The sequence below is a fragment of the Pecten maximus genome, chromosome 1, assembly GCF_902652985.1.
Source record: "Pecten maximus chromosome 1, xPecMax1.1, whole genome shotgun sequence".
NCBI classification, from domain to species: Eukaryota; Metazoa; Mollusca; class Bivalvia; order Pectinida; family Pectinidae; genus Pecten; species Pecten maximus.
In genome coordinates, this window is record NC_047015.1 from 51227777 (window position 1) to 51255763 (window position 27987).

At 36.5% G+C, this 27987-nt stretch overlaps 2 protein-coding genes across 4 annotated transcripts; one reads left to right on the top strand and one right to left on the bottom strand.

The window, feature by feature from the left end:
* Positions 1–6719: 6719 nt before the first annotated feature.
* LOC117337329 lies at positions 6720–10444 on the top strand. The gene is made up of 2 exons (XM_033898253.1): positions 6720–6744; positions 8375–10444. The coding sequence occupies exons 1-2, from the start codon at positions 6742–6744 to the stop codon at positions 10400–10402; spliced, it is 2031 nt and encodes a 676-aa protein (XP_033754144.1). The 5' UTR covers positions 6720–6741; the 3' UTR covers positions 10403–10444.
* A 1778-nt stretch (positions 10445–12222) lies between these two features.
* On the bottom strand, positions 12223–27940 carry LOC117337337 (protein ADP-ribosylarginine hydrolase-like). 3 transcript variants are annotated; one of them, XM_033898273.1, is made up of 13 exons: positions 27818–27940; positions 27522–27597; positions 25622–25801; positions 25128–25181; positions 24657–24767; positions 24302–24365; positions 22360–22416; positions 19165–19286; positions 18678–18783; positions 17820–17999; positions 16706–16756; positions 16080–16182; positions 12223–15341 (listed from the first exon to the last, which is right to left on the bottom strand). In XM_033898273.1, the coding sequence occupies exons 3-13, from the start codon at positions 25794–25796 to the stop codon at positions 15045–15047; spliced, it is 1320 nt and encodes a 439-aa protein (XP_033754164.1). In that variant the 5' UTR covers positions 25797–25801; positions 27522–27597; positions 27818–27940; the 3' UTR covers positions 12223–15044. The 3 variants fall into 3 exon arrangements, with proteins under 3 accessions (XP_033754164.1, XP_033754156.1, XP_033754175.1); XM_033898265.1 differs by having other exon boundaries at positions 27714–27937; XM_033898284.1 differs by lacking the exon at positions 27522–27597 and having other exon boundaries at positions 27714–27909.
* Positions 27941–27987: the final 47 nt, after the last annotated feature.

Sequence of the window (27987 nt, forward strand, 5' to 3'; positions counted from 1 at the left end):
AATCTTCTTCTCTACTCTCAGATATGGTAGAATCAAATACTCTACATAGATGGAAGGATCTTAAGGTGCTTTACCAAAATTGTGAATTTCATGACCCTAGGGTCTCATGTTTGCCCCTGGGGAGGGGGTAAACTTTACTATAGTTTATATAGGGAAATCACATTTTTGACTATTATTTGTTGAATTTTTATTGGAATTCATTCTAACTTCGTTAACATTATCAGCTTGGGATGACAGTTTGATGGTACATACATGTTGGCCCTGACTGACCCCCAGGGGCTGATGGGCGGGGCCAAAAAGGGTCAAATTAACAGAAATTTTAAAAATCTTCTTCTTACAGCCCAAATAAGGTAGAATTAAATACTCTTCAGAGATCGAAGGGTCTTAAGGTGCTTTACCATAATTGTGAATTTCCTAGCCCTGGGGTCTTGCGTTTGCCCCATGGGAGGGGATAAACTTTACTATAGTTATAGGGAAATCACATTTTTGACTATCATTTGTTTTATTTGTTTTGAAATTCATTATTTCATTCAAATTTACTGAAATATTTCAAAAATCAGGTGACCGTTAAGGCCCATGGGCCTTTTGTTATAATAATGGACAATGCTCAGTCTTACGATCAATGGAAAAAAAGTTTTTTGTTCGACGCTCAATCCCCGTGTCGGTTTGCGTTTCTCATGAAGCTGAGAAATGGACTGGTCTGTGATGTCGTGGTTGTGTCCTTCGGTAGAACACTTTACCCTTATTGATCTGGATGGCATGCAACGGGCCTCCCGTAAGTTGTTCCGTGAGGTAATCACTAGCTACTACAAGAAGACCCCAGGTTTAGATGACTCTGGCTGTTCATGGGGTGATGAACCACAGGTGCCTGACTCGTTTAATAAAATAATTACATAAAAGGGTACATATAAATGAGATTTATATGTACTGTTATATGTTATTATTTTATAAAACGAGTCGGGCACCTGTGGATAAACCCAACAAATAAACAATTTTGTTGACCTATTTCCAGTGGTTGTTACCACCAAGCTACTGGGACAAATTGCTATAGTATACATTTTCATTAATATTTGTATATAAAAATAGAAAGAACAACGAAAAACATATCTTGACTAGTGCCTATCTATCCTCCTTTATAACTACTTACCGGTAAGGTTGTGATGGTGTTCATATTCACATACCTGTATATACATGTATACAAAGATAATACAACTAATAAATATGTGAATGTCATTATGTATTTTCCCATATATATACATGTATACATAGGCAATAAAATTAATAAATATGTGAATGCCATGTCTTTCCCATTTAACAGACAAAACATAAAGATATATACATAAGTAGACTTATATCACTCGAAACATTTAAAGCATAGCAAGTAATGATACCGTAAAGTGGATATTTTCGCGCCGTGAAATTTTCGCTTAGTCAGGTTCCAAACTGTTCGCGGTGTAGATATTTTCGCGCTGTCAGTCATGATGAAAATATATTTTCGCGGTGCGATGTCATTGTGCATGTACGTAAAGAAAGATTTTTTTCAAAAACTCCATTGAAAGCTCGAGGCGATCGGCCCAGTAAAAAAACTAATACTTTGATCAACAGGTTAATTGGTTGTAAGTGTTAACATTACAGTACGTCTGTGACAGAAAAAATATATATATGATAGATTCAGTTGTTTCGCGTTGAAAAATACACCGTACGAGACAGCTGATTGCAACTTTAGGCCCTGACAATGTATAGCGATGTATGTATACGATATGGCAGTACTCGTGTTTTTATGGCAAACTAATTAAGAAATCATGCGTGTATTGTCATTGACAGTGTTAATTAACTTAGTATTTGGATTATTTAATTGCGACTTAACATCTCTTAATTATTGCCAATTATGGTATTACCTGTAAACCTCCTCCCTCGCGCTAAGAAGACAGGCCACGCGAGGTGTCGCCCGCAGCCTTGTCTGAGACCCGATGAAAATCTTAAATGAATATCTTGAAGTGTGCGCAAAGGTGATGTTATTAGTCCTTTACTTTTGAACTTTTAACATGGGGAAATTTTGCATTGGACATATTTGACATGCTATCAAAAAAAAGGTAATTTACCAGTTTTGAATTTTTCTCAGATTCATTCTGTTGAAAGATATATTTAAAGTTTTAAAGAAGTTTAAAATTAGGGCTGTGATTACAACTACGGTATACTAATTCAGGTTAACAAGATTGTATCCATTTCAAATTTTGTGAAAATTTTGCATGTTAATCTGATTAAATGTATAACCACGTATGTCAATAAGCTATATTTAGTATCGAAATAACATTTAATTTATACACTGTAAATTGTATCAATTGATTTTACATTTACATTAGCCTGTGAAAATTATCAACCATGTTGTTAGGGTACCCCTAGCCCGAGTTTCCTCTTGCCCTGACACCATGGTGTTGGGTCCCTACACCAGACATGGTGTCAGGGCCAGAGGAAACTCGGGGTAGGGTACACCCTTCACTCAACTTTGTGTTACGTTAGGAGGTCCCCTACTACTATTAGACATAATAATGACTAATCATTTATGTGGTTATGGTTTATTTTGATGCCTCTACAAATGATGAAAGAAGTGGGAGCCAAATGTTGACCCCATCTTTGTCCTAAATCCCTAGGCATCTGATCAAGATGTTTTAGAACTCTGTTTTAATCTTCTACTAAAAATTATACCCAAATATTTCACATTATGTATTGTTATTGACTATTGAAGGATATGAGTCCCTGGGGTGATGAGATAACCGATGGTACTTACAATTTTGATAAAACAGATCATTCTATTCATGAATATCTGGGTTTAAAATGACCGTACTGTAACAGTTTTGATGAAACAGAGATCATTCCATTCAAGAAGATCTAGGTTTAAAATTACTATACCGTGACCATTTTGATAAAACACTGATACCATTACATTTCTCAAAATTAAACTCTTTTTTTTTTGTAATTCATTTATGAAACTTTTGATACAAGAAAAAAAATAATATTGATAATTCAGACTGTTTGGCCCCAAATGGCCCTTGCCAGAATGCAACAGAAACCATTGTAATTCACAATTTTGGTTCAAATGGAAATTACCTCTGATATTCTGTGCAAACCAATTAAACAGGTTTTTAGAAGAATTGAAATATAATCAACGTATTATTACAATGTGGTTGCATGAGTTTGTTGACGGTGTGCTGAACAATGGACAAACGGTGACCGTATTTGAGGTCAAAAGAGTCTATATCTCAGTTGACCTAAAAACTATTGAAATTGATAGATAGATCTAGTTAAACATCTGCATGGATACAGATCAATTGTCTCATTCAATGATACTCTGTCCAGCTGGTGTGACCATTGATACTAGTATCAGGCCTTCGGATGATAAGTCGGTACATGTGACCTAAGCCGACTCCAATAAGCCTAGTCAGCTTTCAAATAACGAATTCAAGTTTTTTTAGATGTTTACTTACAAGATTTAATACATGCTAAAATTCATACACACAATCTGTATGTGTATTGACTGGAATTCATCAGTTTCAAATGAAATAAATTTTATTTTTATCTTTTTTTTTCTATTTAGATTTTAAAGTGACTTTATTATTTTTATCATTTTTTTTCAAGTTGAGGAAACTTACTTTAACACCAGTGCGCTTGCTTCACGTGTGGCCTGTGAGTGCAATAAATTGTATTGTGAAACAAACAGGCAAAGCAATATTTTATAAACTTGTTTTTTCTCAATACAAGATATGTTTTTGATTTTTTTTTAAGAATACCTCAAGCTTATCGTTATATAAACACATAGTCGAAATTTTGTTTTTTGAAAACATGACCAACAAAAATATTATTCATGGTGTTTAAATATATCAGTGTCATGAAAAAGAGATTTTTGAAACATCGGTCAAATTATTACTCAATCCGTTTGGACCTACCGATCAAGCCCCTTGTATCATAATTACTGTTGCCCTTTGGCCGTGGTAAGTTAAATCTGCACTTAAAAAAAGAGATTTTTGAGAAGACAAAAATGTAAAATTGCCTATTAACAAATGATAGACTACATACAGTGGACACAATTGTAATAAGTGTCACTAAATCTGAAGTGATCTTAAAAACATTATAGTGCAATCTTTATTTTACCCTTTACTGACAAACATTATACATTTGTTTGTATTGTTCAACTAACCTATTGCAAACAATCTAATGCCATGCATTTGTAAAATAGATCTTTTATAAATAAATGTAAGGAGACATTTATTATCAATAACTAAAAGTAAGATTTAATTATTGTCAACTACTGAGGGGAGATAACTCATCAAATACTTAAGGGAGATAACTTATTGTCAACTACTGAGGGGAGACAACTTATTGTCAACTACTGAGGGGAGATAACTCGTCAAAGACTTAAGGAAGATAACTTATTGTCAACTACTGAGGGGAGACAACTTATTGTCAACTTCTGAGGGGAGATAACTCGTCAAATACTTAAGGCAGATAACTTATTGTCAACTACTGAGGGGAGACAACTTATTGTCAACTTCTGAGGGGAGAGAACTTATTGTCAACTTCTGAGGGGAGAGAACTTATTGTCAACTTCTGAGGGGAGAGAACTTATTGTCAACTACTGAGGGGGGATTACTCGTCAAATACTAGAGGGAAATAACTCATTGCCAATAACTAATGGGAAATAATGCATTGTCAATTACTAGAGAGGGATAACTCATTGTCAATTACTAGAGGGAGATAACTCATTGCCAATAACTAATGGGATGTAATGCATTGTCAATTACTAGAGGGGGATAACTCATTGTCAATTACTAGAGGGAGATAACTCATTGTCAATTACTAGAGGGAGATAACTCATTGTCAATTACTGAAGACATAACTCATTGTCAATTACTAGAGGGAGATAACACATTGCCAATAACAAAAGGTAGATAACTCATTGTCAATTAGTTGTTACTACAGGGAAATAACTCATTGCCAATTACTGAAGAAAGATGTCTTATTTTCATTAACTAAAGGGTGACAATGCTTTGTCAATTACTAAAGGGAGATAACTCATTGTCAATTACTGAAGACAGATAACTCAACTCATTGTCAATGACTAGAGAGAGATAACTCACTGTCAGTTACTGAAGGGAGATCACTCATTGTCAATTACTGAAGGGAGATAACTCATTGTCAATTACTAGAGAGATATAACTCATTGTCAATTACTAGAGGGAGAAAACTCATTGTCAATTACTGAATGGAGATAACTCATTGTCAATTACTAGAGAGAGATAACTCATTGTCAATTACTGAAGGGAGGTAACTCTTTGTCAATTACCGGAGGGAGATAACTCCATGCCAATAACTGGAGATTTGTCTCATTGATATATTTGAAGAAATAGCTCATTGCCAATTACTAGAGGGAGATTACTCAACATCAACTACTGAAAGAAGCTCAAATACTGAAGGGAGATAACTTATGGTGATTTATACCTGAAGGGCAAAATGAATTGTTATTTAGTCATCATTACTGTGACATCAGACAAAAGTTGGTCCACATTACTGTGACATCAGACAAAAGTTGGTCCACATTACTGTGACATCAGACAAAAGTTGGTCCACATTACTGTGACATCAGACAAAAGTTGGTCCACATTACTGTGACATCAGACAAAAGTTGGTCCACATTACTGTGACATCAGACAAAAGTTGGTCCACATTACTGTGACATCAGACAAAAGTTGATCCACATTGCTGTGACATCAGACAAAAGTTGGTCCACATTACTGTGACATCAGACAAAAGTTGGTCCACATTACTGTGACATCAGACAAAAGTTGGTCCACATTGCTGTGACATCAGACAAAAGTTGGTCCACATTGCTGTGACATCAGAAAAGTTGGTCCACATTACTGTGACATCATAGACAAAAGTTGGTCCACATTACTGTGACATCACTCAAAAGTTGGTCCACATTACTGTGACATCAGACAAAAGTTGGTCCACATTACTGTGACATCAGACAAAAGTTGGTCCACATTACTGTGACATCAGACAAAAGTTGGTCCACATTACTGTGACATCATAGACAAAAGTCTACAATTACGTAAAATACTATAAATCCTAATGTAACAAACAAGAGGCAAAGCCTAATAACATTCTGTAAAATAATTTATTGATTTTTATTCATGTTTTTTTTTCCAGGTTTTTTTGTTTGTTTTGTTTTGTTGTATAAATAATCTGCATACAATATGTTGCATAGTTTATAACGTTCTTATTTGTTTGCTGTGTTTATCGCCTCATGACCAGCCATGATAATTCTGAAGCAGGATTGTAGTAGCTGATGGCTACCTCACTGAACATATTACATATTGGAGGCCTATCACATACTACTGGCAAGAGCAATTTGGTAAAGAGTCTTGCCTAAGAACAAACTCATTACAGCACAGAATGGCCAATGATTTCATCTTCCTGAGAATTACAAACCACCTTTTTATGGAAAAAAAAGAGTTCTTAGCAAATATATCATAAGCACGTCTATACTGACACATAAACACTGGTCAAGCAAATGTAACGTACATTTATCAGTTCTGGTCACTGTTCAGTTGAGTAATCTAACGTGAACTAGCTGAGGCAAGAGTTTCAGTCATCACCTGGTCTTTGATAAGATAATTATTCTCATAAAAACCCACCGTGACCTGAAGTTCTCCGCATTCAAGGAACGGAATATCAGCTACCATGGTAAGTAAAAAAAATCCTTTTGTCCTTACTAGCTTGGAAAAATTCTCTTAAGAAGCCATGTATTTAGAATATTATATGTATTACCCAATTGATGAACATTTTATTTATTTGATAAGAATTGTAATCAACATTTCTGAACGTATTGAATAAAGTGAATTCATTTTTATGACACATACTGTTGATGAAGCTATTTTTGGCACTCAAAAACTTTAATGCAAAAATGATTTAAAACAGATTAACGTTACAATGGAATTGGCACTGCTACACTACCTTATACATAGACAATTATGTATAGGGCTTACAATAAGCATAATGTTAATTTAGCAGAATATTCAAGTGCAAAAGATGCTACAATATGATTTCCACTAAAATATGTACGTTTACAGTATTACCCTTCTTTTTTTCTTTTTTCTTTTTATATAAGAGAGTAGTTATCAGTATACGAGTGAAACCACAAAAAGAAATATCAACAATATTTTGTGTTTTACAGTATTCTGTATATAGATCTCTATTTCTTACTATCTATACATACTTAGATAAAAAATATTACAAAAACTTAGCTGGTTATGTTTTTTGCAGGTAAAAATGTCAAGTTTCTAAATGTATCGTTGGGTACAGCCTTCATCTTGACCTTAAAAAAAGGTTAAAAGTTCTAACTAAACTTTTGAAAAGGATATTATAGACAGTCTAGCAAAAAGATTTCCATTAAAAGTGAACCATTTTACAATGTATACAGATGCAGGCTTGTTTGCCCAATCCATCCACCGGCCACGTAATCTCAGGTGAAGGTCTGAGGTGCGTAGTTCGACGCTTTACCCCACCTGTTTTGGGTTTAGTTTCTCAGGAAGCTGAGAAACAGGCCTGTCTGTGCTGTTGTGGTTTTGTCCTTAGGCCAGACACTTTACACTAATTTCTCTGGATGGCACGTGACAGGCCTCCCATATGTTGTTCAGCGAGGTAGTCACCAACTACTACAATGAGATCCGTCTCAAAATGACACTGGCTGTTCAGGGGGTGATAGCCAATACGTTTCCTTTGTTTTGGTGTCTCCTCGGTTTGTTGTTTTTCTTTTTGTTTTGTGTCTCCCAAGTTCCTGTTTTTGTATTTCATTTTGTTTTGGCGTCACCTCAGATCACGTTATGTTTACTTTTGTTTTGTGTCTCCCTAACTCATGTTGACTTTCCTTTTATTTTGGTGTCTCCTAACTTCCTGTTGTCTTTCTCTTTGTTTTGTTCTCCCCTCAGTTCCTGTTTTTGTCTTTCCTCTAGTTTTGGTGTCTCCTCAGCTCATGTTGTCTTTCTTTTAGCTTTGGTGTTCCTCTCATTTCCTGCTGGTTTTTTTTTCCATTTTGTTTTGATATCTCTTCAGTTCCCGCTGTTGATGTCTCTTTTTGCTTTGGTGTCTCATCATTCCCTAGGTCCATTTGTGTACAGATGTTGATTTCATGTTAGATTTCATCCTTTGTTTACACATTTGCATGTTTTTTTCTCATTTAGCTTAGTGTCTTAAGGACCAACAGTTTCCTTGGCACCACAGTTACACTTATTGCAAATACATAGTGTCTGGTTACCAGATACATTTTAACATTATCAAAAAACTGATCATCATTCTTTTTTTTTTTTTACTTCAGATCGCCATCACAATTGCACTAGTGTGCTTGTTGCACTATGCAGACTGCGGTACACCAGCACCAACAACACCAACAACGACGATGAATCCAATGGATGTTCAGATTGGAGACATCAAACAAACAGTAGAAGGACTGTCCCGTCAGATGGTGATGCAGCAACTTGGAGTGGAGGAACGCATCAGGTCTGATGGCGACTCCGGCATCAAGCAGAAAATTGTTACACACAGAGGAACCCGTCCATATCTTAATGATATCGTCTCCTCACCAAATCTGGCCGGTTTTGGAGACAGCTGGACGCGAGAACGTTATCTAAGCATCGGCACTAATGTCTTTGTAATGAACGGTGTCGAGTTCAGATTACGTGCACAGGGATTCAAACTAGATATGCCCAGTAAAACGAGCAAGGAATGGCATAAGACTGAAAAAATTCCCTCCCCTGAGGTACCACACTCCGTACTGGCCAAGCACAATGTCACCGAACAGATTGAAGAAATGAGAGAATACTTCCGAGCTTTCAAGCACCAAGACACAAAAATACGAAGTGACTATGCCCGCTACTTCAAGCCCGTACTTTGCTACTTAGAAGGAGCATGGTTAGATGGTGCTGCACATGACCAGAGAAGATGGCTTGGGGAGGCATGGAGTACAGAGTTCTTAGCCGCTGACGGACTAGACACCGGTCACACCTTCAACCCTACTAAGATCATAAGAGTTGTAAACGGCACGGCCCTCTACGCACACTGGGGTACTCGTATCGTATGTCATCCAATCAAACAAGAGCTCAAGCTAGCCTCCTTTTATGTCAAAGACGACTTGGCAGCACGTCTGTCTGCTAATCAAAGTCTTTACGATTATTCCAAGTCCAAGACTGCACGCTTTGACTTGACTGAGTTTGGTAGACCCTCAAGAACATTATATGCCGACCTTGGGTTTGGTAAATCGTCATCCACATCTACCCACTATACAACAATGGATGCTATTATGGAAGAGATCCCTGGGACTGATAATTACCCTGTTCATATCACTGGTGGAGCTTTTGGTCTCACAGCCTACAACGCCCACTTTCCCCGAAATAATACAGAGCTCAACCTTGGCTATTACCACCACTGGTACCGAGTGCTACAGAAGGGAGCCATGGGGACCACAGTTATCAACCGCGGTTACGCAGACCGATCTCTCTGGGTGGCGACAACAACTCAGGATAAAGTGGCTCCGATGACTTACAAGGATTGTCATTACGATCGGCACACACACAAACAGAACTGTACGGAATATGTTGCCAAGTACACGTACGCTCTTCCCTTGGAGATATTATGGATGACTCCTCTTCTCAGTTGGAATCCATATAACTTGCAACATTTCTCAGGCGATACTCATAAGAGCCCCGCCAACACCATTCACCCACACGGACATGATGGACGCACTCCTGAGAAGGCCTTCCTTGGCACCAATGAGGATTACTTCTACAGAACACCAGCCGAATTCTTTACCAGAGCAAGCGGCCAGCACTATGTTGCAGACAGAGCAGGCCATGCTCATAAGGTTGTCCCATCTGGATTTCAGACAATTCTACGGGATATCCCAACAGTTGGAAACATCAGGCTACGATATCCAGTTGTCCCAACACATCAGGAAGGAAATGCTATTTATAAGGAGCTAGACGCCCTGAAGGAACTTGTCATGAACATGGCCGTCAATACAAAATATTTCCATAACAAACCCGACGCTGTTAAAAGCATTGCGGGTGATGACGTCAAAGAAGAGCACTACCAGACTTCCTCAACATCCCACACCCCTCCAGGAAGTCATGTTCATGACATATACCTCTCTCAGGATGACATTGCAGATTTGGAGGCAGGAAAGACAGTGGCAGTTTATACCAGTCTGAACAACGGTCATCAGCACGTTCTTGAGATCTATGCCGACAAGACCTACCACTATCGTCTTGGTCACTACAGAATTGCTCTGTGTGATGGTCAGCGCTCATGTTGGGACGGCCACACCAATGTTTTGTATTATGTGCATTAAATAATGTTCTATTTCTAACCTAATAAAGCATTATATATAGTCGAGAGTTGTTTTTGCTGTTAATATTCAACTTAATGAAGCAGATCTTGGCACCCACCAACAAATGAACTTTATTGGGTACAAGTAAGACTGATCTTTTCTTTCCCCTTTTCATTTCGATCATTTAATACCAAATGAAATCTTTGAGAAATCTAAGAAGAATTTTCTGTGAATAAGTTGGCCATTTTGTTTTTCGATCAGCTTCAAAATTGAATAGGCACAACAAGGGACCATGGGGAACCTAAATATCAAATTTGAGAAATATCTTTTCAGTATTTCTGAAGAAAGCATAATAACAACTTCACCTGTCAAAATCCAAGATGGCCAACTGTCAGCAAATCTCCAAATTCAATACGTGCAACTAGTTACAGAAGTAAACCAACATGCAAAATTCAAGAAAGATCCATAAAGGACCTACAAATGAGGTCTGGGAAGAGCTTTCTGCGATTAAAAAATAGAGCTACATGTATAACAAACTTTAAGCTATCAAAATTCAAGATGGCCACCTGTCAGCCATTTTATGTTACTATCAGTCTCAAAATTCATGAGGCGCAACTGGGGACCATGGTGAATCCAGATTACTTATGAAATTTGAGAAAGATTCTAAAAGTAATTTTGAGAAATGGCAGTAGCAAACTGCAACGGTCAAAATTAAAAATGGTGCCTGTCAGCAATTTTGTTTTACAATCAGTCTCGTGTTAGATATGCACAACTATGGTTCAGGGTAAACATGCATATGAATCTGAGATAAATCCATTCCACGGTGCTATGCTTTCTGAGAAAGGATTGTTTGCAAACACGGATGAACACAGACCAAACATGAACCATGGACGAAGGTTGATCTGGAAGACCATGGTGGGCTAAAAACTTCTCTTTTGAAATTGAAAATTCATTTTTGTTACTGAACAGCTGAACATATTTAAATTTGTGATAAACTGGCATATTAGCACGAAGACAATTATCTCACATAATGTAAATCCAGACCTAGAGCACAAGTCAAGGCTTTTAGAACAAACATGATCACTAGCCCGTTTATTCACCTATCTTTATTTCAACTTTCAGTTAGACAGTTACTACAGTTTATGTTCACTACCATAAGAAATAGATCATTCAACAGAAGTGTAAATATTTATGTAACTGCACAAGTACTTGGCACAAATTCCAATGCACAGTCCATATATATATATATATATATGCATTAATGGCCCATGGGTTAAGAATTTCCTAGGTAGACTTTTTGTTTGTTTGTTTGATGGGTTTATCACCTCATGAATGACTAAGGTCATTTTGAGGTGGTGTGTCCTTGTAAAAGTTGGTGATTACCTCTGAGCGAGTCACTGAACAACACACGGGAGGCCCGTCGCATGCCATCAAGAGCAATAATGTTAAAGTGTTTTAACCAAAGACACAACCATAATAGCACCGACTGGCCCGTTTTTCAGCTTCTCGAGAAACACAAACCAACACAGGTAGGGGAGTCAAACCATGCACCTTAGATATTGATGAGAAGTTACCTGGCCGGCGCTCTAACATTCTGAGCTATTGTGACCCTCTCCTAGAGAGTAGTGGAAGAAAATCCTTATTCTGCAGGTCACCATCTATTATCAACGTGCAGTGGGATACAGCAAGCCTTATTCTTTGGCTCTCGAATGTCCCTTAATATAAGACATCAGAGAAACCAACCTTGACTCAGCAGGGGGCAGGACCTATATAGGTATCTGTATACTGATATGCTTCATGTACCAGATTTAAGCTACACTGATATAAAATAAAACATTTTATTTATCGGTAGTTATTTATTGCTAAATATGGTACATAATTATATTCACTAGAATTTTTTTAAACAATAGGTAAATAATCACAATAATTCTTTCAAATAATAGGTAAATAAAACAACATTTATAATCCATCAGTAAATCTGTATTGTATATTTTAATGGTATGGATCAAACTGAACAACATTAAACTAGGATCCCTGTCAATATGTATTTGTATATTTTAATGGTATGAACCAAACTGAACATTAAACTTGTGTCCCTGTCAATATGTTTTGTATATTTTAATGGTATAAACCAAACTGAACATTAAACTTGTGACCCTGTCAATGTGTTTTGTATATTTTGATGGTATGAGCCAAACTGAACAACATTAAACTTGTGTCCCTGTCAATATGTATTGTATATTTTAATGGGGTTAGTTTATGCCCATTACTGACATCTGATATGAATTGCACTTAATCTCTTGTAAAAATTTAATAAAATACAAATATATAAAAAAGAGTAAATTGAAAAAAAAATGCATCATTAAATGTAAAGTAGAAAGTTAGATAATAAGAAAGGTTAAGCTGCAAAGCTTTAGTTTAAATTAATATCACAGAAGGCAGTCGTTGAAAGCAAATATATAAGTAATAGGGAAATTGATTTTTAGGGACAAAATTCCATCAAATTAGAAATGTTTATAGTAAAACACCTAAATAAGGCTTCTATTGTACATTATACATCTATACAAAATAGATTTAATTTTTCTAATAACCAACATGATTTCTACAAGTTCTTTAAAAGTTCATTTGTTCTTTTCAAGCAATTGTAACGTGCACTTGGTGTACAATGGAGCGGTCACCCATCCAAGAGCTGACCACGCTCAACGTTGCTTAACTTCGGTACACCGACACAACACTCAACCGCAAAACCACAAATGCTAGCTATTGGACTATGCAGCTGAAATGCCCATATCCATGAACCATCACATTACCCCTTTTGCCGATAAGCTTTGTCCCAAAGCTTCCATGGGTTCAACCTGGCATCCCCAGCAAACATAACTGTCCCTCTTGTTGTTATAGAGGTGCCGCCTCATGACCAGACCCCCAAGTCACCAACAAGTCTCCAGGAACATTGTGCTTCCCATGCTGTCCGATGGCACCCTGCAGGATACCAGGCCCGTTCGCTGTCACCAAATGTAATGTGCAACGGGGGAACAACGGAGCGGTCACCCATCCAAGAGCTGACCACGACACTCAACCGCACAACCACAAAAGCTAGCTATTGGACTATGCAGCTGAAATGCCCATATCCATGAACCATCACACAATCTTAATTTTCTTTCTCAACACCCCCAACCCCACTATCAACACACTACTTTTTAATCAAAACACAATGTCTTTGATTTCTTAAATCTCCTATTAGTTGAAAAGTAAGAATTTGAGTAATTTTAGCAATATTTAAGGACAAAAAATTCTCCCTTGTTCTTGAACATGGTAAGTTTATTCCTTCAGAAGTCCTTGAATTTCAGAACAATGCTTAATAAAAAGTTCAGAATTCAAAATATTTCCTCAAAGTCCTGGAATCCTGCTTGAACTTAGTGTAGGACTTTTGAAGCAAGCTTTTGTCTAGGCAAAAATAATCGTTCTAAGCATGGTGAGAAAGAGCTGGCCAAACGTTTTCCTATATAAAGTACTGTATATGATATTCTTAATACTACTGGGCCCGGTTGTTCAAAAGATGATTAGGCTAATCACATTTTAACAAAAAATTTCAAATACTTATATAATAATTCATGGTAGAATCAGCTTGATAAAACTTTATGAAATTCTGTAATTCCTAATTCTCTTCCAACTGGCATTATTCAAAGATGATATACTCACAGGTTTTGCAACAAATGGGAAATGAAATTTTCACTAATCAAGTGATTAAGCTAAACACCTTTTGAACAACTGGGCCCTTGTGTTCGTTTGTTTGCCCGGTAACAGCCAGGGTCATTTTGAGGCGGGGTCTCCTTGCAGAAGTTGGTGACTTCTTGGCTGAATAACATATGGAAGGACTTTCACAAGCCATCCAGGGCAATTTGGGTAAAGTGTCTTGCCCAAGGACACAACCACAACATCACAGACCAGTCGTTTCTCAGTTTCCCAAGTAACACAAACCGATACAGGTAGGGAACATCAAACCAATGCACCTCAGATCTTCACCCTGAGGTCTAGTGCTCTAACTTACTGAGTTATTGCAGCCCCTAACAGCATATGTGATTGCAACCTTTGGAGTGTCAAGGATGCGTATATGGATATACACTTAATATAAATGAAGATATGAGGTTTGGTTTTGGTATTATTTTGTTTTACATCCTATTAACAGCCAGAGTCATTTAAGGACGTGCCAGGTTTTGAAGGTGGAGGAAAGCCGGAGTACCCGGAGAAAAACCACCGGCCTACAGTCAGTACCTAGGATAAAGAGTCGGGACACCTTAACCACTCGGCCACCGCGAGGTAACATCCAGATGGAGCCACTATGTCTATTGTTACATGTGTCATGTATTGCTTTGAGATAGCAAAATCCTCATCTAGGCTCAGAAACCGACCATATCTTTTGTTGTCATGGTAACATGTTACAGTTAAATTACCCGTATATGTTCTGGGAGTGTTAATAAAAAACAAGATCTGGGAGAAATATAATCACCATCACCCTTACATGTTAGCACCCAGGTTTGAGCATACACTTATTATCCAAGCACCATCCACTTCCATGAAAGAGTTTGATACAATTTTGTCATGGTGACAAAAAAATTAGCTTAGACATTAAACACAATTTTTTTTTTTTTCATGTTCTCAACAGTTATGAAGTAGCTTTATCAGATCCTTGGCTATCATCAGCAGTGGCTGTTGTTTGACTTTCGGACACTTGTGGACTAGCATCAGTATCCATGTTTTGGCTTGATTCCACTACAGCTTGGTCCTGAATCTCACTGGCAATCAGTTTTAGCTGGTCAAGATTCTCGGTGTCCGGTGGTGGACCTGGAGACTCGGGTTCAGCCTTCGCATCAACGTTTGCTGATGAGATGTCTGCATTGGTTTGACTCAGCAAATACAAAACTTCTCCAGCTTTTATCAGCCGATCTCGGTATTCTAAATGCTGAAATAAGAATTTCAATATTAATCAATTTTAGGATGGAATAGGGAATTATTCATTTTTCCAACAACTGAAATATATCTTCAAACATTTTATGATTTAATTTTAAATGGTAGTAAAAGTACCAGTAATTGATATGCATTTTCAGATATTGAAAAGCAATGCATAGTGTTGAATATATTTTAGGTTATAAAAGATAACTTGAAAAGATATATCACAAGTGGAATTCTGTATCTATAAATAAGCTTATGTCGGGTATGTCTGGAAATAAGCCCACCCATATACATGAATGACATATTACATCGTTCTTAAATAAGCCCATCTTCCTACTCGAGATTTTTTTTTTAATTAAAATATACAAAGCGTAATTGTTGTAGTTGTAAACAATTCAGTCATTTTCAATCTTTGTATTGCAGAGTTATCTGTTCTTTTGAGCAGGTATTGATTGTTACGTGATTTTACTGTGAGTGTAACATTAAACGCTTGTGAAAAATAAAATGTCTAATGTAAACTAATGATGTAACAATCAATTATTGCTCACAACAGACGGAAACATCGAAAGAGGAGAATTTGAACAGTAATCTAAATTTTCTCAAAAATTTCTTTCGTGCAGAACACTATTTCTCTGTAAACGAACCTAATGCACCGGGTATCACAAATCAAATGAAAGTTATAATGAGGTCTTAAACTTTTAAGTCATTTCCAGAAGAGAATAATTTTGCGATATTAAGGATAACATACTCTATAGAGATTTTCCGGAACTCCATTAAATCCATTCATGGCTCCATAGCATGCGGCTGCTATCACGCCCGTACTGTCACTGTCACCACAGTGAAACATAGACCTATCAAGGCAAAGAACAATTTCATGTTGAAAATTTTTGTCAAACATCAAAACTGAGGAAAGCATCACAAGAAAGCAAACAAGAGCTCCGCAAGCAGGAGCATGATACGCCCATCATGGCAATAGTTGAAACACAAGCCAAAAACCTGTAATGTATGTTAAACATAATTGCTTCATGTTGTGTTGTGCAAAATCTTAGAGAAATTGAATAAGATATAGAAAACTTCTTGCATTTTCTACACAATGCCCAAATTTGGCAATAAAAGGGGCATAACTCTGCTAAAAATAATCACGAAATTCCGTAACCCTGAAAAAGATGCATTTGCTCAGAGGCTCAAAACATCAGTCTGAATATATATTCAAAAGAGGTAATTAAACCCCATAACCAATGATGTTTCCCCCACAAACAAGGAAATAAGAAGCTCAGTACAAGTTTGTGGTGATGAGAAATCAATGATGTGTGAAGGATAAAGGAAAGTTATAGTAGTGTTACGTAAAAACTTGCATCCGAATCACGATCTTACCTGCTGCATAGTTCTGTCCAGTCGTTTCCACATCCAAGGAGAGCATCATACCTAAATAGGTAAAAATTTTAATCGTAACAGCATAATATATCGCCTTTAAGTGTCGATGAGACATTTCTTATTGAAACTGAGATACTATTGATGTGTAATACAATATACTTAATGAAAATCCTTTAGTGATAATAGATCCATACATCTAATCCAAGAATATCAATATAAAACTGTAATTTATTTTACAACAATTGCAAAACAACCTATACTTGTATATTAACTTATATCAATCATTTTTTTTGGCGTGGATGGAAGAGTGTGAGGGGTCATACTGTGGGAGGAAACCGGTGTACCCAGAAAAAACCCCATAAGGCTTGGACCGTAATGGCCCAGAAGGAACTGTGCGAGGGGTTGTACTGTGGGAGGAAACCGGTGTACCCAGAAAAAAACCCATAAGGCTTGGACCGTAATGGCCCAGAAGAAACTGTGCAGAGGGTTGTACTGTGGGAGGAAACCGGTGTACCCAGAAAAAAAACCCATAAGGCTTGGACGGTGATGGCCCAGAAGGAACTGTGCAGAGGGGTTGTACTGTGGGAGGAAACCGGTGTACCCAGAAAAAAACCTATAATGCTTGGACCGTGATGGCCCAGAAGGAACTGTGCGAGGGGTTGTACTGTGGGAGGAAACCGGTGTACCCAGAAAAAAACCCCATAAGGTATGGACGGTGATGGCCCAGAAGGAACTGTGCAAGGGGTTGTACTGAGGGAAGAAACTGGAGTACCCTGAAAAAAAACCCCATAAGGCATGGACGGTGATGGCCCAGAAGGAACTGTGTGAGGGGTTGTACTGATGGAGGAAACTGGTGTACCCAGGAAAAAACCCATTAGGCTTGGACGGCGATGGCCCAGAAGGAACTGTGCGAGGGGTTGTACTGAGGGAGTATAAGAGAAAACCCACGTGGTTGGGAGATGTGACCTCATACATGTCACCTCAGATTGGGGACATATACCCCATCACCTAAGCTATTCATTATCAATTGATCAATATGAAAAAACTACCAAAAAGGAAATTGACATTGATTTGTGGATCATTGACTGATTTAAAGCTGAGAGATGATAATTACGCAATCATTGGGGCATCATGTCCACTAGCTCCGCCCCATCCATCAAAGCTGACAGATTTGACGAACACGTCCCTTTCCTTCACACCATAGTCGTTTGGAAATGAAGGCTCAGATGTGCCATCTGATATTCCACGCAACTTCAAATACCTTTTCCATGCATCTCTGAAATATCCATTTTGCCTAGAAGGGACAAAATGCACATATATATATAGATATACATATTCATGAAAATAGTAAGCAAAATAAAAACTTCCAAAAATTGTATTCTTTTCCACTGATCTTCAACATTTTTTTTCTCTTTCTCAATAAATATATTTTCTTTGGGAATGTCATTAACATAGGGGTAGCAAATCTTCATGTCCCCCTCATCAAAGGCAAATAACAGTATATCAGTATATTTTGAGGTCTTTCAGCTGTAATACATCTTCAATTTAGACATTTTACATCACTTGTTATTCGTAAGTCCCCCAAGAATTAATTCATCTCTACTAATAAGTTGACTCGATTCAGTTACCTGGCTTGGCCAACAGGAACAGCTATTCACTTCAGGTACCATAACATTCACGCTAGCTTACATTGGGTTCTTTATGTATATCTTATAAATTTTATATTGGCCAGGTCATCTACTAGAGAGAGTTAAGCACCACAGCTGTTATAGCCCCTTAGCCCAATGTATTAGTATAATAAATAGTCGTATGAATTCAGTCTGCGTTTGAGTCTTTTGTTCATAAATCATAGCAGCACAATATATTGCCTTCAAGTGTCGTTGAGACATTTTTTATTGATACTGAGATATTGATGTGCAATGCAGGTATTTTAACTCATGTTTTACTCGATCACATATAAGTACACACTTACATTGCACGTGTGTTCTCTTCTACAAAGTGTCCAGACTTGGTAATATACTCCAGACAACGAGGAAGTTCATTCAGCATAGACGCTCCCCAGCTCCTTAGGGGCTTACCTGGAAATAAGGAATATCTCCCAAATAATCAACAGTTCCTGCCAGGATTTGGCCCAAGGAGGCTCCAGTCTATCAAGGAAATCCCTATAATGGGAACAAGTCCTTGAATACTGAATCAACTGGGATATGTAAACACCATAGGCAGAGAAAGCTGGTATGTTACTAATTAGAAATGGGAAAATAACAATAGGGGAAATTGAAATCACCACTTATATGGCTTAGTTGTAAGCTGTCCCTGCTGGTTACAATGTAAGTAGAGATTGAGGAAAGACAAACAACACTAAAATTATGTTTTAGTTATGTTAACATTCTAGACAAGTGGAAAATTGAAGAGAAGTTCAGAACCTGTGTTTATTGATCAACCAACATAATGATCTGTACCTTGTAATGCATAAGACACAAACAGGGCTGCAGTAAAGGAACCCAAATAACCAGTCGGATGGTGATGTGTCATCCGGCCACTCTCTATACCCACAGCAACCAAATCGTCAATATCTTCTGGTCTGGAAAAGTAACGAAGCTATATCTTAGCAAAACAATCCCTTTTCTTTTTATCTTTTTTTTTTATGTGTTTTTTATTGCTCAAATTACCCATGATACAGCATGTCCAATACCTACCCTCTACCTGTCAGGTGTAGAGATTATCCAACAAAAATTTCTACATTATCTTATTTCCAATTGAGAATATTATCTTGTTTTAGAAATTCTTGAATCCTATGCACAAGTACATATCCACATCTCGTATCAAGTGAAGAGAGCATGGGCTCACATAGATATACCCCCAGCCCATTCACCAATAAAATAAATCTGTCCAGGGGTTCAATGATAACATAATGAATATATAATGAATAATTAACAATATCTTAACTTTCTATTTTGAAAGTGGTAAAGTACAACCTTGATCAATGACCACCAAAATTTAGCCAGGAGTAGAACTAAATGGTATGATATTATGATCGTGATCTATTGAGGGGTCAATCTAATTAAAATATAGATGGTCATTCTCACTACGTTACATGAACATCTAATAACATCCCATAAGGGGTCACATCGGGGTGACCTTTTGGATTAGCCAATCAAATGACTACTTCCAGAATCTTGGAAGTGAATTTTATATGTCCGCATTAACATGACTAGAGTGCATAGCTTGTTTAATCTGTTAATTGGTTTCAAGTCATTTCATCCCACAAAGCATATAGCTATATACTGTGCCGAAAGGGTTTGCTTCAGATGTATGCTGTGACGAAATGTTTTGCTTCGATGACATCGACAAAATGCCAATTCGCCCTGAAAGTGAAATACACACATCTCAGAGGTCATCAGAACGTGACCCCTTATGGGATGTTGTTAGATGTTCATGCAACGTAGTGAGAATGACCATCTAGGTTTTAATTAGATTGTTGAGGGGTTCATGAGATATCTCATACTTAAACCTTTTACTTTAAAAGTTGTCAAATGTGACCGTTATCCCTTTAAACTTGACCGTTGACACCAAAATCTAATTAGGTATAGATCTTTACAGCCTGATGATCTGATGTGAATTTGAACTAAATATGTTAAAGGTTTCATGAATTACACATTGAGCTTTTCATTTCAGAGTGGTCAAGTGCAACCTATGACCTTTAATCTTGACCAATGACCAACAAATTCAAAATAGGTGTATAGACATGATGGTATGATGCTCAAAAATGTATGAGATCTGTTCAGGAGTTTATATGAGATATTGTTAACACAAATTGTTAATTTACCATAGACGCACTGTGATACAGCAGGAGACACTCGACCCGCACATTCATAAAGTGATTTCTATATTTTCATTAAAAAATACTTTATCAAATCAAATGATTTAATAACCGGACTTGGGCAAAAGGCTCACTCTTAAGAAACAAAAATTTCAAACAATAATAGAATTTTAATTTAGTCATTAAGGGTCATCTATATAGCAGAATAATGTTGAATTTCAAACACGAATAAATACCTAAAGATTTGCACAAAAAATGTCATGTAATATACCAAAATGTTTGTTTGGACATGTAGCTTCTTACAATCACCAATAAATTGCTATAGATGCTACCAGTTTCTTCTATAGAATAAATGAGTGGTAAGATGTTACTCAGCATGGAATAATTCTAAGTCACGCAAATGACCAAACCTGAAAAATAGCCAAGCTGTTATGTTCACAAGTGTCTATAGCACAGGGTAGGAGCATTTGTTTGACCGGATTTTACTGTATGTACGTATAAACACTTATTTTGTTTTGACCTTGGAATGAAAATGGTGGCTGTGAATAATTTTACACAAATATGGCTTAAAGGGGGGCATTTCAGTTAATAACAATACTCCTATATCATACATTTAAGACATCTCAACATAGTAAGAAGAACATTTTAAAGTCAATTTGTTAAACTGGTGAGTTTGCAGCCTTTTTCAGAAATAGGCATATTTTACCCCAAACTCAACGGTTGAACATTTTTTCATAAAAGTAGTCTTCTTGCCACTTCAAGAATACTTTATATTGTCTAATAAGAGCATTTTTGATGTTTTAAATACCTCCTTATATGCCGTATTTGTGTGATATCATTCACGACCGCCATTTGCAATTCAAGGTCAAAATAAAAACAGCGTTTATACATATAATAACGTCAAAGCTGGTCAAACCAATGCTCCTATTTTGTGCTTTAGACACTTGTGAGCAAAACGACATGGCAAGTTTGTGTAATATATGGGATACAAATGAGTTAATTATGTCCCCCTGAAACATGCATTTTTCTTACGTTTTGTTGAAATTTACAAACAGCTTAACAAATTACATGTCAACAGCAAGTCCCACGGTTTGCCATGATACATACTAAAAGTTCATCATGTTACTTCTGTGACATTGCACCATAATAGGGATTTATAGGCCTGTAAAATATCAATGTTTTGACTGGATTTGCTGTTTAGATGCCCCTTAACATGTTAGTACAGGCATGGGACATTAACTAGTACTTTCTTTAATACATTTAAAAGTCAGATAGATGGCAACTAAAATACACACTTATATTTATCATATGAACACACACTGCTTATGATGAAAATGAAATAACATTCAACAAATACCCAGTACTGTAAATCACTTAGATTTCATGAACTTACCTCTTCAGACATATTCATGAATATGGGATTTCGCGAAACGCTAACTCTAAAACTCTAAATAAGACTTAAAATACTCCAATGATTTTTAAGAGTCATGGAGTCATTGACTCTTGAAAGGTATTTCAGGTGCTATTTTCGTACAAGTAATCATGACGGATTTGAATTAGCGACTGACTTTCCTCACAGATTTACACTAAAATAAATCCTATGTGAAAGATGTGTGATATACAGTATACAAGTAATGACATTAATTAATTATTTTGTAGAAGGAAAATAGCAAAAATATTCGCTATTTACTACCATTTTAATGTGAGTTTATGTATCTCTATACTAAACAGGTGGTTAAGTAGGTGGTATACTTATCCCTTTATGATCCTTAAAATTAGAATAACAATAAATTTCAGCCTTGTAAATATTTGAACAATGTACATATATTGTTACCTAGGAAACCTCAATCCAATACACATGGCCCTCATGGCAGCTCCACATCCTCCCCCTCTGAAATTAAAGTTAGTTTTAATAAAATGTGTGAAAATAATACATGCCATTTTCAACTGATAGAGTAGTCCATAGTACACGATGTCAACAAAAAGATTAGAATTACATTATCATCAATACAAAATAAGAGTGGGGCTCACATATGTGTACCCTTCCATCCCCCAAATGAATAAAATAAGTCTGTCCAGAGGTTAATGACAAATGAAAAATGCAATTTTCATATTATTGGGTGCTGTTAATAGATAAAAGCAGAAATAATCCTTATGTAAACAAGGCATCGCAAACGATACAAATCCTCTCGCGTGCTAACACATGAACTCTGACGCAAAATGGGGGGTGGGGTAATTGCATGACATTGAAATAACATCAGTTGTCATTTGCACTGAACTGCAATAGACATGGATGGGCTTATTATGGGCTCATTGCCAGATAAATATGGTATATATTGTTATGCATTCAACAGTATCTGGTTACGCATCACACTAGCAACTTCATTTCCTGATAGTTATTATAATTATGTGTGTATCTAAATGCATATATAAGCATTTTCCTTTGTTCAGAAGGTTTAATTGACCCATATATGAAGTTTGGTCAGGATCCGTTCAAAAATGAAGTCGCATTACAGCGCTGACAAAGATTTTCTATAAATAGTAACGGTGACATTGGCCTTGACCTTGGCGCCCTAAAACACGAACTCGTTCGAGGTATTCCCATGCTGGACCCATATATGAAGTTTGGTCAGTATCCGTTCGGAAATGAAGTTGCAAGAGTGCTGACAAAGATTTTCTATAAATAGTAATGGTGACCTTGACCTTGGCACCCTGAAACACAAACTCGTTCGAGGTATTCCCATGCTGGATCCATATATGAAGTTTGGTCAGAATCCGTTCAAAAATGAAGTCGCAAGAGCGCTGACAAAAAGTGAACATACGTATGTACGTACTTACGTACAAACGGAACGCTATATCCCCTCCCCGGCTTTCGTCGCGAGGGGATAATTATAAGGAATGAAATTTATATCCAGCAGCCAATGATGTTATGACTCCATAAATGTTGAGAAAAAATAAATTTTATTACTTAAATATTTACAATCGCTTATGCTTGAAAGCATTGGCGAAAATTGTATTCATTTTTCATAACAACATTAGCCTCATCCAAGTGTGTAGTAATGTCGGGGACAGTGTTACTACCGGTAGTACGTACTCTCAGCCGTCAGATTTTTTCTTCTTTCCATGTTCTTTAAAATAAGTACGATCCATATAATATTTACATAAATCCAATGTTGTTACAGTCTCCTAAATGTTCAAAACATAAAAATCTCACAGAATACCTGTTGTAGATGGAACTACATTTTGTTTGTGTTGTTGTGACGGTTGCTAAAACCATGCCAAGAACTGTCTGACACTTTTGGCAAAAACAGGTGTTCTCTCTCCGACATTACTTCTGAGTAAAAACATTAAATGTATTTTTTTTTTTTTTATTATTGGGTGCTTTAACAGATGAAATAGAAAATAATCTTAATGCAGATATAAGGAATGAAATTTATTTTTTCAACATTCATGCATCTTGGAGAAATAAATTTTACTCCTTAACACAAGCATTTTATTGAACTTTTGACCTTAAATCTTCTAAGATGACCGTCAAAATCTAATCAGATTTAGAATTCCATGGTGAGATGTTCTGATGCGAAATCTCTCCAAAAGTCCCTGAAACATCTTGTACACAAGCTTTTTATGCAAGGCGAAGTTTAACCTTTGACCTTTAACTTTGCCCTAGAGTTCATGAGATACCTTGAACACAAGATTTACAAAGAACCCCTCACAAAGTGATTACTATGCATACCCAACATATTACCATGGGAGTATATATCAAGAAATCAATTTACCTTGGATTAAATGGTATCTGGTACGATGATCCTAAAAATCTTAACGCCGACATACATGTCATCCCTGAAAGCAAATCAGATTAAGTGAAAGACACACAATGCATTTAAATCTGTCCTCCTAATGACAAATATATATACAATGTATAATGTTCACAGCAGGAAATTTACCATAACAGATATTTAAACACCAGTTTATTTTGCTTGGACGGTGTATCAAAATCCATCTTCATCAGATCGCATTTTCTACATCCTCATCTGCTGAAAGACCAAAAGGCAGTAATAGTGGATGTTAATCCTGTTAATATTAATATTTTCATTCAAAAGGCTGTAGTCATAGTCATACACATATACATACCTGGTGCTCGTCCACCCATGTCATCCATGCAAGAAATGTATTTCTGAGCCAGTAGTTTAAACAGCCGTGTCCTGTCATTGTCAGCACTCTTACGGCCCCACTTCATCAAAGCTGTATTGAAAAGTTGGTTGAAAATTTTAAGAGATAATAATCTGCTGCCTTAAGTGATGCTGTATTTACTAACATCTTCAAATAATCACCTTCTCCTAGTTTAAAAGTTTAGCATTAAAGTTTGGGGAAGGCCAAAGGGGCTTGACATGTTCCTATGAACCAGAACGAAAAATCAACCTAAGGGCTCGACCCCTCACAAAAGGTCAGATCATGGGGTTACTTTTTTATTCTGAACCATAGGAACATGTCAAGCCCCTGCGGGGAGGGCTTATTTGTAAACCAATTTCAGGTTACTTTTTTTTAAATTGCTTATTCTGGTCACCTGACAATGAGATCTATGTAGATAGCTGACCTACTTACCCTCTGCTGTAGCCAAGCTCATCACAGTATCATCGCTCAAGTTCCATGCTGGTACTGAAAAATAAATATTTAAATCTTTAATAAACAATTTATATTTATTAAATACTATATTTGAAGCTTATCTGATGATGAAACAATTTATATCTACAGACCCTGGTTTATTTTAATGGATAATAACCAGAAAAACAAGGTTATCTTGATAATTTTTAGTTAGTGCTGATTTTAGGTTATCAGACACCAGATTTTAACTATGTTATCTGAGACTAGATTTTAACTAGGTTATTAGACACCAGATTTTAACTAGGTTATCAGACACCAGATTTTAACTAGGTTATCAGACACCAGATTTTAACTAGGTTATCAGACACCAGATTTTATCTAGGCTATTAGATACCAATTTTAATTAGGCTATCAGAGACTAGATTTTAACTAGGTAACTGGTTACATGAGTGTACAAGTTATAACACACTCTTGGAATTTTTTTTAAAGCTTACATGCAAGAGCAATCTTCGAAAGACCTCCAAGCTTTTCAAGTTCTTTATGAATGGTTTCACCACTGTGACAAAACTCCCATCGCCCATGATAGTACCCCAATGCATCGCCAACTCCAGTGAGAACCATGGACGCCTGGTATCGCTGGCTTATATCAACTTCATTGTTGACATCCATTATGACTGTAATGACAAGACGTTAAATATACACATCATTATTAATTCGATCCTTCAGGAAGTTGATGTAAGCATTTCAAATATCTTTCAGTTTTCCTTTACAAATACATGTAATTAGATAACTATACCATCATATATATAACACAGATTTAACATGGAAGAAAATATATCAATGTTGTCGTGGCGATACTTACATTTGGGTTGGAAATCATGTTGACCCACATCACTTTAATTGAATCTCTATCAAGTATACCTTGAAAACAGTGCCTTCACAATCCTGTGTCTTATGTTATGTGACCATGTTATGAAAACCGACGTTTCCTGATATCAGACATAATTCTGTGACCTTCCCTGTCCCCATTGCGGAGGTTCATCGCAATTCATTGCGACTCAGGCCCAGCACAGGCAGGGTATATTTTATAATCTTTACTCCTTCCTATCATATTTATACGGTTCTGTGTGTCAATCAGACGACATCAGGGCAATAGGGCTCTCTATAGCTCAGTTGGAAGAGAGTTTTATCACATCAAATTCCTAAGATCAATTAATACAGTAGATAGTATATATATATAATTAAAAATATATAATGTCCTTGTGATGGGTATACATAGTAATAATAATAAAAAACACAAACCAGAAATTCACACTAGCGCTTTCAACATGCTTTGAGAGCAAGCTCTTCAGGTGTAATCACACATATCACATGATTACACCTGAAGAGCTTGCTCTCAAAGCATGTTGAAAGCGCTAGTGTGAATTTCTGGTTTGTGTTTTTTATTATTATTACTGTATATATATATATATATATATAGAATAAAGTTGAAATGTCCATGTGACGGTAAATAATAATAAAATAAAAAGCCAAACACAGATCTGCTGTCTCCCTAGTACTTTCGCGGCTACATTCTGCCGCTCTTCAGGGAGAGCGGCAGAATGTAGCCGCGAAAGTACTAGGGAGACAGCAGATCTGTGTTTGGCTTTTTATTTTATATATATATATATATATACGGTACAACTACGACAGGAAATTTGAATCTTTATCTTCAGATCAACAACACAGAGTGTATATGATACATTGTGCTAATAAATAGATATAGCTTAGAAACACAAATGACGAAGGAAGACAACTTTTTGACTCGTGCCCTGACCGGGCCTCGAACTCACGATCTACGGCACCCAATCGCCTAGCCAGAAATACCCGCAGCCTATACCGCTGCGCCACATCGGCGTTCTTAAAAAGAACGTTTCAATGGCGCAGTGATGGTCGGCCCGATACCCTGACATGATCATTGTGGAAGTCGTCTATAAGGTGATATAGAATACCTGGATCGCAATGTATTTACATACATGGATACGAATTGTACATATATTATATATATTTCTCTCGGTACAACTACGACAGGAAATTCAAATCTTTATCTTCGGATCACCAACACAGAGTGTATATGATACATTGTGCTAATAAATAGATATAGCTTAGAAACACAAATGACGAAGGAAGACAACTTTTTGACTCGTGCCCTGACCGGGCCTCGAACTCACGATAAATTTTCGAGGCAATCCGCCCCTTTATCAAAACACAAAAAATTACAAATACAATCACATAATATATATATAAGAAGTACTGGAAATACAATAAAATACAACAAAATACAATAAGAATAATGTTTTAGTAACATAATATATATATAAAAGCTGGCATTGGTTATGCAGGAAAGTGTTTTACCTTGTTAATTTGTAGGTAGATATTCTTTGTCCAGTAGTCTAAGTTAGAAAATCTTGTACATGCAAAGAACCACTTCCTGAAATTCAAATCGACATAGTCATAGGTGATTTTCAATCAAATCATGGGCACACTGCCCAAAGCCAGATTAATAAGTTTGTGCTAAACCTACACAGACCAGTAAAATAAACATACCTATCGACGCTTTACATTCTAGAATCCGGGAAAATACACAAACGGGAAGTTGTAAGAATACAGATACAGGGACTTCTTTGGCACAGGTACTGTACTGTACTTACATGAAGCATATATTCCCAAATCCTTGTCATTGCTATAAATAGGCCTACACTCGCTTTGCCAAACAAGCTTATAAAACAAGTCCATGTTGCTTTGCGATTTACATATATCTAATTATATATTTCAATTTTGATAATTATACCAATTTGTAATCAAGAATTCTAGTAACATT